This window comes from Thermobia domestica, chromosome 12, assembly GCF_964235325.1.
Source record: "Thermobia domestica chromosome 12, izTheDome1.hap1.1, whole genome shotgun sequence".
In the NCBI taxonomy this organism is placed as follows: domain Eukaryota; kingdom Metazoa; phylum Arthropoda; class Insecta; order Zygentoma; family Lepismatidae; genus Thermobia; species Thermobia domestica.
Window position 1 is genome coordinate 227307831 of NC_137465.1, and position 13926 is coordinate 227321756.

Sequence of the window (13926 nt, forward strand, 5' to 3'; positions counted from 1 at the left end):
GTGTGAGGTAGAAAAAGTAATGTTGAAAAGATTTTGTCGTGAGGTTGAGTAAGCATGGTGTTGAAATCATGTTATTAGAATAAGGCCGACTGAGCGTGATGCTGAAATGATTAACTATGTGAGCAAAGGTCGAGTTAGCGCGATGTCGAAATGATAATATAATTTTGACATAGATAATACAATCAAGACGTGACGTGGGCATAATGACGAAATGATGTGTGTGAGAGGTCGAATAAGTGTGTTGTCAAAAAAATAAATCTTATTATGAGGTTGAGTGAGCATGGTGTCGGAATGATTCTGTGAGCATAAGACCAAGTGAGTGTGATTGTCGACATGGTGCCATGAGTGTGTAAGATGTCGAATTGGAGGCGTTATCGTAAGAGTGAGTGAAGTTAGGTCAAAATGGGCAACTTTGGTTAGGACTACGTATGTATAGGAGTATAAAATATTAATAGAGACCCCCCACACACACACACAGAAATATTAGCGTCTTTGAAACAACAGTTTTATATAATTTGTGAATGTATGAAATAAGAACTAGTATTTATAAAAATCGACTGAAATTTTATTTTTTCCTATAATTTTATCTTTTTCACTTATTTTAATTACTTACTTATTTACTGTAGTACTACCAGTGGCGGCCGGGTAGGCTCGGGCCTACTCAAAAATTTTGAAAAATGTCTGAACGATAAAAGATACAATAAAGAGTAAATATATTTTTTTGCTATTTATATTAATGGTAGATAATTATTTAATAAATAGCACCAACCACTATTGTAAAAGTAATTTCCTACTGTCATTAATCAATCAAGTGTGTATATGTATCCATAAGCGAGGGAGCGGGCGTACCTAAAATTAAAATCCCAAAGCCGGCCCTGAGTACTATATTCTTAGTATGTATATAGATAGAGCGAATGTTGGACTATTTTATACTACTAGCTAATGCTGACTTATTAGTGCAATTGGAATATTCAAAGAATTGTTACGATTCTAAAGTATGATTTCGGCAACCAATCCTGCTGTCTTCAACATCTAGACAGTAATGAAAAGCTGCGGATTCATAAATATTTTATTTTATTCAACTTAGTACTTTCTTTACACAACACACTGAACTTGACAATAAATTATCGAATATAATATTCTCCATAGCCTCACTTGTTACATACAATTAAATAAAAAACTAAGTCCTAGCAAAGCAAACTAATTTCTTTTACGTATAAAACTAATAACTTGTGACAATTTCGGCAACCAAACATTTGGCTTCATCAGATTATGTCTGATGAAGCCAAGTGTTTACGTGGCGAAACTGTCACAAATTATTAGATTTATTTTAAAATTAGTTTGCTTTGCTCAACGATTAGTTTACTATTTAAAGTTGTTGAAATGTTAGGGATCACTAGAGGCATTAACACACAACTTAGCGGTACCAAAATACAAACTAAGATGCTACTCCGTTGTATGTAATATGCGTATACAGTAGACTCTCGAGTATACGGCTCTCAGCTATCCAGCCTCCGTACTATCTGATCTAGTTACAAAACTAAAGAAAACAAATCCGTCATAAAATGAGGAATATATATGTTTGTGTGTTTGAATGAACTATTCCGTTTGTAACACCTACTTAAGAGTCTTCATCCCGGCGAAATTAAAATACCGCTAATTTTACAGAAATTATGTGATATCTTCAAATAAATAAAAGATAATCGAAATGTGGAACAAGAGCGCCCTAGACAATATTATTTTACATAAGAAACCGTTATCACGACTCACTTATCTGCTTTCGATTTCGAGCCATTTCAAAAATCGGCATTTATTTTCGCTTTTCTAAACAGTTGAAAACGGAAAGCCACTAGGTGACCTGTGATAACGGTATCTCACGCAAAATAATATTGTCTAGGGCGCTCTTGTTCCATATTTCAATTATCTTTTATCTATTTGAAGATATCACATAATTACTTAAAAATTAGCGGTATTTTAATTTCGCCGGGATGAAGACTCTTAAAAACTCAAACTTTTCGAAGAGAAGCAGCCATCTATCAAGGACTATTTCTAAAACTAAATTTTTGATTGTTTTAGATCTACCCTGAAATCATTTATCAATGACAGCACAACAAGTTTAAATCATTTATTTAAGAACGAAACCTTCGTTTTAGTTAATGTTTTGTTTATTTTAACATGTAGTACATTTTATGTTTTCTGCAATTAATATAACATTATAAAGTTTATCTTAAAATGTATCCAGTAGTCTAATATGTTTTTTTTTTCTAAAATAGAAGTATAGTTAACTTAACTTTACAGCTAATTTAGCCTTTGTACTTGTAAATAAAATCTACATAATCAATTACAAAACGGTTACTATACAGCGTTAGAAATGAACAAGTTCTACGAATCACAGTGTTGCCAGACACGATAATAGGGATCATAATAAAATACTTCAAGATTACATGTGACGAATCTCCATGTATAAATTCCTGATTGTAATTCCATTTAGCCTTGATTTTGACAGATGTGTTTCTTGTTAAATCTGAAAATTTCATAATCTGAATTATATTGAGTGGCTCTGTCCGAAAGTTTTCCGCACAAAAAGCAATGTGTAAAATATTGGAATTCTTTCTTCTGTAATAAATTTTTTAAGTGTATGGTACAGTACATAACGAACATTTATGAAGGACTGGTCTGTACTAACAGGTCACAAAATATGAATAACAGTGGGTTTTGGTATTAAAGTGTTTTTGATGATACAGAAGCAGCAAAAGTGAGTAATTATAGAACTCCGGTCTATCTGACCTCTTTTTGTTATGAAGCCTGTTCTTCCGTTACATTAGGCTGGGTAAGTCATATACGTGAATCCGTTTATAGAAAATACAAAACTTACCAAAATTAATTTATCTTTCTTACCTTTTCCTGAGCAATGGGTCCACACCAACTGTAGGCTCATCTAATATTAGAAGCTCCGGTTCTTGTAACATAGCTACGGCAAATGACACTCTTCTTTGCTGTCCACCACTAAAAATAAAGTGAGAAAAAATAAGTTTTTTCCAAATTAATAAAAAAAGATAAGGTTCATTTAACAAATGGATTCATACATGTTTGTAATAATTTGTAAACATAGTATTTCATTTGCTGCGTTTAATATTTAATTTAATATTTCGACATTTCCTGACACTTCCGCAGTAGATCAGTGAAACTCACGCTCAACTCAACTCACATTTTTTGTTCGGATCTTTATAAATTATTGAGTTAAAGTTTATTAGTTACTGATGACTGAATGGTAGTAAACAAGTTCTCTATTCATACAAATCTCTCATTAGTCAACATCCTCTCTAATCATTTTAAATTTGAAATGATGAATTAAAATATGGTAAGTACATTTGCTATATATATAAGACGGAAACTTACTATATAAGTCAGACAAACAATGATACTTCCCCTTGGAAAACAAAGTGGTTTAAGTGTAAGTTTAAAGTTGAAAATAAAAATGCTTTAAATCATTAATTATTTAAATTCATCTACCCATGTAAGGGACACTAAGTTTGTCAGTATGTTTGATATGAAGCCAACTTCCAAAATTCAAGTATTCGTATCTTACAAAATATTTGGAATGATTTTATCATTAGAGATTACCGATTTAGAATAAGTTAAGATCAACCATACTTTCAAATTACGTAAAGTGTAAGAACTTGATGCTAATACACTAATACAAATGGCATACCTAACCTCGGAAGTGTATTAAAACGGAAAACATAAGAAAAAGAAGTTATAATATCTGTTCTTCCCGAGGTTATGCTAGTAAAAGACTTTGTAAAATACTTTACTACTAGAAATTCCAATCTTTTTAAAACCTTCAACTACACTTTAAAAAGTTAACTGAATACAAACATTGTTTTGTAATCACTTGGAAACTATATTTGAAGGATACATTTGAAAATTTGTCAATTTTTTTTTTGCGTACTATACATTTTTTTCGATTCTGAGTTCAAAATGGAAAGATTGCTTGACAAATTTCATCTCACACATTTTATTTGGTTTCGTTGTCAGCGTTAAAAAGAAATAAAACTTGAATATTAATCCCTTGATTATTTATATGTTTCCACTGTTCACATTAATAAAAACGTGATATAACCTGCACGCTCTTATATTATAGAATAAGACTGCTGAGGAATTATCATTTTGTATTTTAGCCAGAAATGATTGCACTAATACAGAAGATGGGACCATTTTTCACTACACATACATACAATACATATTCTCTTATACACAATTCAATCTAATTTCTGGGGATAAAATCACAATAACTGGTGGTTCTGATCACATGGTATGAGGAATATTACAGGATATATAATAAGGTATTTGATTGGTTTGAAATAATCTGAACTATAATCAAATTACCAAGACCTAGTTTCGGCATATGGAAACGAAATGAGTGTGTATAATAACACATTTTCGTTCGCTGAGATTTAACCTAGTGACAATTTCTTTCTGGAATTATTGTTAATCTCGAATTGTAAATTCATACACACGACACTAATTTTTATCAGTTTTGTTATTGGTGCTGTTGTTGAATTGTTTTATTTTTAAATTTATTTGTTTTTTAACCCATAAAATTGTTCTAATTTATGTCGCAATTAAAACAACAGTTCTCTTTTAGTCTTTCGGTACACTATGTGACACTAAGTGGCATATAATACCGGCTATCGGCTACTTTCATTATTCTATTATTTTCAAAAGATTTGGGTTTCATGTAAGCTTCTCTCTTCTTTGTAAGTTTCTTAACAAATCGGAAGATAGCATTATCTACAAACCTAGCTATTTTAATTATTCCTTTTAAAAATTGTTTTTGATCATACATACACATCCTTCTACTATTTTTATATTATTTTAATTTTTATCTCGAACTTTCTTCAAATATTTTGTAATATTTTTTTTAAAAAATTAAAATACACCGAAGTTTAAACTATATGAACAAATCATTATGATGACTTTTCAATATGATTTCAGTTCTCATTTATTTAAATAAATAAACACACGGCACTACAAAAAGATGAATAAGATGCTATAAGTGTATATACATATAATTGTATTTTTAATTAAAAGAAGTTAAACATTTAAAAGGAACAAAATCTTTCGTTTTTTAAGGTGAATGCGTTAACTGGTTTCGTTTAAATTTCTTAGTTCTGTAACCCGTTACAGTTAAAGTTTCGTCGGAAGCTCTTAGTTGTATAATCCTTTAATGTTATTCAGGCATCCTTTACAAACTCTTCATTTGTCTTCTCTTAATTGTAAAAACATATACAATGTTGTTGATCGAAGTGAAATTGAGATGCAAAAAGAAAAGAAACTTCGTGTAAAGAAAACAGACTGTTCGTGTCTATGAATGTAACTCTGTAAAATAAACATATAAAAAGACACAAAAAGCAAATTAACATTAATATTATTCAGAAGTACATTTATGTGTACATCGTTTCTAAACTTACATTCAAACAGAAAAATATCATCAAACGGATTATAAGAATTACATTGAAAATGTTGAAAGCGAATTCTATATATACATCAAAAACTATAACAATATGTCCCTTTTATTAATTTGATGCAAAAGAAATGCCCTCCTGAAGTGTGTTCAAAGGCCAAAGAAATGAAACTATAATACTGGTTATCAAAATAGTTGCCATCTGCAATCACACATTTTTGTCATCACTAACAAAGAAACCGATTCAAGTGTGACACGAAATTGTAGACGAGTTTATGCATAAACGGAGTGTTTTTGTGTACAATTAAATCCATTAGAGGGGAAAACCCTCGATCTCAACCTTTCCGGAGATATAGAGGAATAAGGGGGAGGCTGGTGCTCCGATATTTTTCTCATTGTTTTTAAATATGTGGCGATAGTACACCTAAGAGAGACTTTTTAAAATAAACAATTCCTTCATCCACGAAACTAGAAGCTACGTCGCCTTAGGCATGAGGGTTACAAAACCCGAGAGTCCATAACAATTTTAGGGGAAGGATGTTTTGGAGTGGGAAGGCGAAGATACTAGAGTTCCATTGTTGCCTGAAATAGGCATGTAAAATGTCTATGTATAGGTTTCTTGATACGCTGAATCGAATAAAAGCATTATCAGTCAAATAGGACGAAAAATGTAAAAAAAATAGTGGCCGTCCGAACTTTCTAAACATTTATAATTTCTACAATCATTAACTAATCGGAGCTGCATATGATATACAGTACAGAAAAGGTACAAGTTTTCGTTTCTTAAGTGGAATATACTATTTTTGTTTATTGATTCATACTTTGCGTTTTAATACGTCATACTACTACACACTGTCGTACTTACGTTTGCAACAATATGTGTTTATGTTTCATATTACTTGATTTGTTTGTTTGTGTGTGTGTGTGCTTTTTTATAGCGCTTATGCACAGAATATGACCTTGTATTTTTGTTCAACACAATAACGTCTCTGTTCCTTTGACAATATAATTACTACATTTTCATATAACTTTTTCTCATTTTCTACGAACTAAAGACATGATGTATTAACTCCTTATTTTTCTGGTCACGGGTAAAATCTACGCCACTCACCTCAACATTCAACACCACTTTTATTCGCTCTGGTGCATCTTTCTTAACGTTTCAATACAATTTTAAAACATATTCGCTCGCAACATACCCGAAAATCCACAAAATATCATAGCACCAGCTTTCTCCTTATTCCTCTATATCTCATGAACGGTTGAGATCGAGGGTTTTTCCCTCTAATAGGTTTAATTGTACGCAAAAGCACTTCGTTTGGGCATAAACTCGTCTACAATTTCGTGTCACACTTGAATCGGTTTGTAAGTGCGAAACGAACATCAGCAACTAAATAAAGTGTTCTAGTTACATATGTAAATTAGAAAAATGAATATTTGTACTGAAATATACTTTTAATATGATAATACCACCAGGTTTACAAAACAACAAGATTTTTGCTGTTGAACGTTACAATTTTAATTAAAATAGAAATTTTGTAGTGATTACGTGGTGCTACATATGAGATTTTGCGGGGAACTAAGGCGTCCCCCATTAGTTGAAAATTATGAGGGAGAGATAGCTCTACAAAGGACTGTTGCCTCTTTCTCTGTGAAAGATATGGGCACGATGCTTCCACGTATTACGTTCTGGGATTCTACGAAACTAATTACGAACCAAGCATAGTTCATGAGGTTTCACAATCTATCGATCTTAAAATCGAGTCATTGGCCATTTCCAGAACTTGAGTCTATTATGACCAAGAATCGGTACAAGATTGTGTCACAAATTGCGTACTTTCCACTGACTGAAAATTATAGTATTTTCACGTCGGTAACCTGAAAAAGTCGCCAAAACGAAATAAAAATTAAATACACTTACATTCAAAGCCTGAGAAAGGTCTCTCTCTCTCCCCATATATATATATATATATATATATATATATATATATATATATATATATATATATATATATATATAGTTTTAATTTTGTTAATATTGTAATATCCCACGTGGTACTGTGTACAAACAATACATTACACTTCTGTTTATAAACACCACCACATGGTTTTGCGTGAGGATACTACGCACCACATGGATCTACCACAACTAGCAGACAACGGACTTTTGGCTCCTCCTACGAAACAGACGACATTGGAGCAGCAGGGCCACCGCCGACTGGAGATCTATAAATACGGCAGCAACCAGCGGACCAGTACTAGTTCTCTGGTGTCCCCCAACTGTTTCCCACGGAACATTAGGAGTAACCTAACGCCAGGCCTCTAGTCTGCTACGGGACTTTTGGCTTTTCTTTTCTCCTGGCTTAGCCTGCTTCGGGTCTCTGTTGGGAATTCTACACCCAGTTGCTTAGCCTGCTACGGGCTCTGTTTGGAATTCTACACCCAGTTGCTTAGCTTGCTACGGGGCTCTGTGATCACTAACCTCCTCGCTACGTGCTACGGAGTTTTGGGAACTCCTTCGCCACTCTGCCTAGCCTGCCACGGGGCTTTCTGGAGATCCTGTTCGCGACCTCACGGCCAAAAACTGTCTATTCTAACCTAACAAATCTAGAGGAGAATAACTTTGTAGTATTTCTGTAAATACTGTTATTTAGTGAATTTTATAATAAAAACCGGTAGTGGGAGTCGATTCCGGACACTCGTTTTATTACCTCGCTTTACCTACAACCTTTATGGGACAGATGCTTACAAATAATTTGAATCACAGAAATGTTTTACATTCGTCATAGATTTCAAAAGTTTTATAACAATACCAGGTTTGATTTTTGTTTGTCCCTGTTTAGGAAAATGTATATAGCTCTATAATGGTTAATGTTCATCAATATTTTCATATTATCTTTGAAACTAATATAATAATTTTCTTGTACTATTTGTTGCAATATTCTTAATCTTTTTGTAATCGGCATGGTTGTCAAACAGCCAAAAAAATCGATAGAAAATAACTGGCATTACAAAATTTTAATTCCACTCAAATTAGTGGTGCCCTCACGTCAGTCAGTTCGTTTTACATTTATGTCCTTGTATGGAACCATATATATATGGGTAGCACGTTCGAGTTTTGTTCTTTCGTATTTGAGCGCCATATATAACAAGATGAGCTTCGATTGCATATGTCCTCGCCACATGTAACACGTTAGAAGTATAATTTATATAGTCTCATGTGAAGAAATAACATATATAGTGTCGGTTATATACGTTATTTCTTCACAAAAGCCTATGTGAATTGCATATCATACCTGTTGAAAGGCTAGTCCTTCTCGAGACATCTAAATCGAAGCTCTTCCTGTTAGTTTTCAGAATAACGTCAAGAACATTTTAAGAATAATAATATTTTCTCTAGAGAATATTTTCTCTTATTTATTGTCCAAGAGGGGAGTTTATTAGACTGAGACTTCTATCACTTGAGGTGTTTGAACCTATTAATAAGACACAAATATACATAAATAAGAATGTAAGGAGATAAAATAAGATCCGTTAATTTACTAATTTGTATTTTATTGATCCTTTGTACAGATTTTTAAAATAAGACGCTAATTATCCTCATCTGTGTTCTAGTTCACGAAGATTCTCTTGTAACATGCATATTCGATATGGTAGAGTAAAAACTAAAATGAAATTTCTTGCTTTACAACTTATAGTGTAAGCCAAGGAAACGGATAATTAACTTAAGTGAATTGGCGAAATTAAAATGTAGGAGAAAACGGGAGAGCTCCGAAGAAAGTCAACCAGGCGATGTTGTCTACTGCAAATTCGAGTGGGCGGGAATCGAACCAGGGATTCCTCATGATATGGTTTCCTTACATGAAAAATACAGGCCGCAATAGTATTATATTTATTTATTTGTTTGTGTCTTACCTTAAATTTTTAATATAAGATGACGAAGTTGGCAGCTGAAGCAAATCTATCAGAAAAACGAGTCTTCTTTTGTAGTAATCTGGTCGAAGGTCAAATAGACGAGCAAAATAGAGCAAAGTTTCATTGATTGTCATCTCACCATATAAAGCAAGAGTCTTGTGAGAGAGAAAAAAACAAAATAAAAGGCCACATTTAATTATAGTAATAAAAAACTATATAGTATTATTGTGATGTGTATTATGCTTTGCTACAATATATTTCATGCCACATAATTCTATATCAGAAGAGGGAATCATTTAAGAAATTTGAGCTCCTTCGTGGCTAAGTGGTTTGCCTTACGAGCCTTTGACGTGGGTGACCCGGCTTCGATTTTGAACGGGAGCTCATGTGGTTCGGATTCCACGTTAATGAGTAGGTCAACGTCTCATATAGCCTCACTACTGAACGGGACATTAAACTCAATTTACGAAATTGCAAATTATCTAAGTTTATATGCCTGTTTATGGATTGGGAATGAAGTACAAGTGACTGAACTAACAGAAATAGAGCCCCAACACCTCCCAAAAATATCTTTAATCCAAGGTCGAATGTAACTTTCGTTTTAGAAAAGGAATTTGTTTCAAGGTATAGCCTATACTGTAGTCCTTAAATTTCACACATTCAATGATAGGCTATTGCTCGCCTTTCAAAATGAGACGCCAATAAAGATACATCATAGGACGTCCTAATTTGCAGTATATATAAAGCATGGAAGAATAAATAACTGATTAGCACAGGGAGAAACAGCAATATGTGAAACAGCTGAGTCGCCGGTACACATTCGAGTGACAGCAAGCAGAGGAAGGCCACAGAGCCAAAGTTTAATGTTAGAGAAAGATACCTGTGATGCGAGTCAAAGTATACGGTCAATAGAGATTTCGTCGTCGAATGCGACAGACTTTCTTGCAAGTTTTGTCGACGAATAATGACGAATAATGGCGTATCGCGAGTATGGTTTAATCTTGTAGATTATTGGTATCTGTATTGGGCAGAATATGGCTACAGTGCCACGCATATGGTCCTCCTTTGTGATACAAAGTCTCCTTAGGGCTGGAATTGTTCCTCAGATCGCATAGGTCATTCTATAGTTGGCTTGTTACATGTATACTCAAAGCCCATCATTTCATAGCGGTACAATTCATTGTTATGACTCTTAAAGGAGTCCATCTTTCACCATGCTTATATCTCATGTCTGACCATATACCATTCCACTCAGATACACAAAAAATGTGTATACACCAATCTACTTCCCTTTCTGGCCTGACACCATCAATAAGACGAACTTAAAAATGCAGTAAACGCACAAGTGAATATTGCGACTTTGCTCACTCTTCTCCAAATTTGTCATCATACTTTCAAAATTTGTTACTTCAGAATCATCAATTATAAATGTAAAATTTTCTCAGTAAAAAGACGTAAAGCTTGCATGTTTTGAGGAAACATTTTCCTGTTTAACATCTGCTTCACACTGCTAATACACAGTCCAGAATTTCTGTTAATCCACTTCCATCTGACATGCCGTAACATCATATGTTATTAGACTATTCAATATAAAGTATGGAGTTATGTTCTCACAATATTATTGTTCTTTATTACCACCATTTCTTTATTTCTCAATCCTGAAAACAGTAAATGACATTTTATTTATGGAAATTATTTTATATTTAAGTATGCATATTTGATTCATCATATTGGACACCATCTTCAATATTTAAGTTTGGCCAAGGGTGACAAAGTGGCATCAAGCGGTTTCGAAATCTGCACATAGTAAACTATCAAATTCAATCATAAAACCTTTGCCATGCTAGAAACAAAGGTTTCCTGTATTTTTCCCGTTTGCCACCCGGACTATCTTCTTGCCTTTCGGGCGTCAACTTTCAAAATTTTGGGTGGGAGCTTTTGCCCCATAAAACCGTTTCTCCGCAGAAAATAAAAATCCGCATTCGTTTATTTTTTGCGTATTGTCCATATACGAAGTTTCGTTGGAATTCTTCATGTTCTTTACACACATCTGAGATACTGTTACTAGCACTTTTGATATTTCGTGATCAAAGGTTTGAGGTGGTCCGTGCCCCACCTAACCGTTTTTCCAGGAAAATACGAAACCCGTATTCCTTCATTTTATGTATACAATATCTGTGCACAATTCCATTCGCTTCGTTTCAGTTGTTCTTGCCTTTGGGGTATCAACTTCCAAAATTTTGGGTGGGGCTTTTATATTAAACCTTTCCATTATATAAGTTTTTTCTTTGTTATGAGATTTTTGTTTCGGGGGGAGGAGAGAAATGCTTTCCTCTGGTATTTGTTTGTTGCCATTCATCTTGTTTGAACTGCTTAAGTAAGATCATTTTGTAACTTTTGATGTCATCCAACTCCGTCACGATAATAAAATTGCCATTCTTAACAATTTGTTTTATTCTCTTAATTGCAGTTTGCCACACTGATATATTTGTTACAAAATTGAAGTTTGGTCCAACTCCTTTCGAATTCGCAACCAACCCAACCGCCGAGCTTTTCGGGTTGCCTGCTATTGCAGGAAAAGGAGAATTGCAGGTGGTAATGCACTTTTGGAGTCTTGTATACATGCACAAACATTGGTCTTAAAGATATGTGGGTAGAAATTCTTCTTTCCCTTCATTTCAAGGGAGGCAATTTTTAAAGTGAACACCCTGTGTATATGTAGTACATATATAGGCTTACACCTATGATAACATCGATTGCATTGTTTCTTCCAGATCTTTCAGTATTTGCTGCTTTTAAACAATTCGACTCTCTCGAACTCGTTAAATGTTTCTAACACTTCGAGAGTCTCAAACATTTCGAGTCTCAAACAATTCGAGAGTCTCAAACATTTCGAGAGCTCAAAGAATTCGAGAGTTTCAAATATTTCGATAGTCTCAAACAATTCGAGAGTCTCAAACAGTTCGAGAGTCTCAAACATTTCGATAGTCTCAAACATTTCGAGAGTCTCAAAGAATTCGAGTCTCAAACAATTCGAGAGTCTCGAACAGTTCGAGTCTCAAAGAATTCGATAGTCTCAAACATTTCGAGAGTCTCAAAGAATTTGAGAGTTTCAAACATTTCGAGAGTCTCAAACAATTCGAGAGTCTCGAAAGTTCGATAATTCGATAAAATTAAAATTCTTTATCGACGAGATGGTTTTGAAATTTTATCGAATTGTATTACTCGATTGAATTACTCGATTATCGAAGCAGCCCCGTTCACAAGAGGATTTCGTTTCATGCACTGTTATGCTTTTCCTCTCTTTCATACAGCAGTATTCTGACGCCACCTATATGCACGCTAGAAAGTAGAGAGAGTATGTCTGCGTTTTCACGGTATTGTAAACCTCATACCAACGGGTTCTTGGGGAGATATTTTTTGCCTATCTGTTATTTGAAATTGCGATACGTGTCATCTGTACGTACTAGGCACTTCTTAAGATAATACTACACTTACATCGTTGTTAGAGATGTGGTTATATTTTCTATAAGAAATTGAATTTGAGAAAGTTGACTTGGAACATAGAACTCTGACATGGTCTATACAGTATTTTAGGCATATATAACACTTCAGAAGATAAAAAATACGATATCCAAAAACCTACTAATTTAAAACTATTCCATACGTCACTGCATTTTTTTTCATAAGCATCTACCTGAGGCATATAGCCGACTCTTTTTCCTGGAATTCCACATTTGGGATTGCCTGGAGTGTAGCCAAAGACTTTTACTGTTCCACTGTTTGGTTGAAGTAGGCCAAGGGCAATGGTCAAAAGAGTAGTTTTGCCACAACCACTAGGTCCTAATAGTCCGTATCTATATAAAAAATACAATTTATATTATATTCGAAATAATAAGTTCTTCCGATGCATTACTGTATCCTACATCACTTCAAATTGTTTACTTCTAATGTAATTCTTTTTAAAATAACGTATATTACACACAGGACTTGCTCTGTAAGAGATGTTGATGTGCTGATTGTTTCCACAAAGGAACTTTCGTTTTAATGTTTTCTTTTATGAATTGTGGAATTTTATTTAATGCTTTACGACTGTACTATACAATCAGTAGCTTTTTTTAGAAACGGAAAATCAGTTAAAATGTGTACCTTACGACATTGATGTTAAATAGAGATAATGAAACCAACTCTGTTTCCAGACATGAGTTAACAACCCTGAAGTTACAATAAATTCATTGTTGCATTTCAAATTATAAATTAAGTGGTTATTTAATTACCTCAAAGCCAGTGGCGCCTCTTAAAGGAAATCATGTCGATAGAGGTTCAAATTTATCATTACACGCTAAGAAGAGAAAGCTTCATAAAAAGAATGCTGAAGAAAATGGAAGGTATCTCGACGTACTGAAAATAAACCGTTATTGGAGGTACTAGGGGAGAATAAAAAGCTGTAGAGATAATGGAGAAAAAGGAGTAATATATAGAATCCAGTGCAGTGAGTGTGATATGTTGCATGTTCTATGGAGAAACAAGAAATAAACTAAAGG

The 13926-nt window shown here is 33.7% G+C and overlaps 1 protein-coding gene across 1 annotated transcript in view; it reads right to left on the reverse strand.

Annotated features, from left to right (window-relative positions):
- LOC145667076 (ABC transporter G family member 20-like) overlaps positions 1-13926 on the reverse strand; it is a 212112-nt gene that overhangs the window by 173673 nt on the left and 24513 nt on the right. The window contains exons 3-5 of the mRNA XM_081734790.1: positions 13080-13239; positions 9383-9537; positions 2899-3006 (exon numbers count right to left, since the gene is read on the reverse strand). Of these exons, the coding sequence (XP_081590916.1) occupies positions 2899-3006; positions 9383-9537; positions 13080-13239 (423 nt within the window). The remainder of the gene's footprint in view (positions 1-2898; positions 3007-9382; positions 9538-13079; positions 13240-13926) is intronic.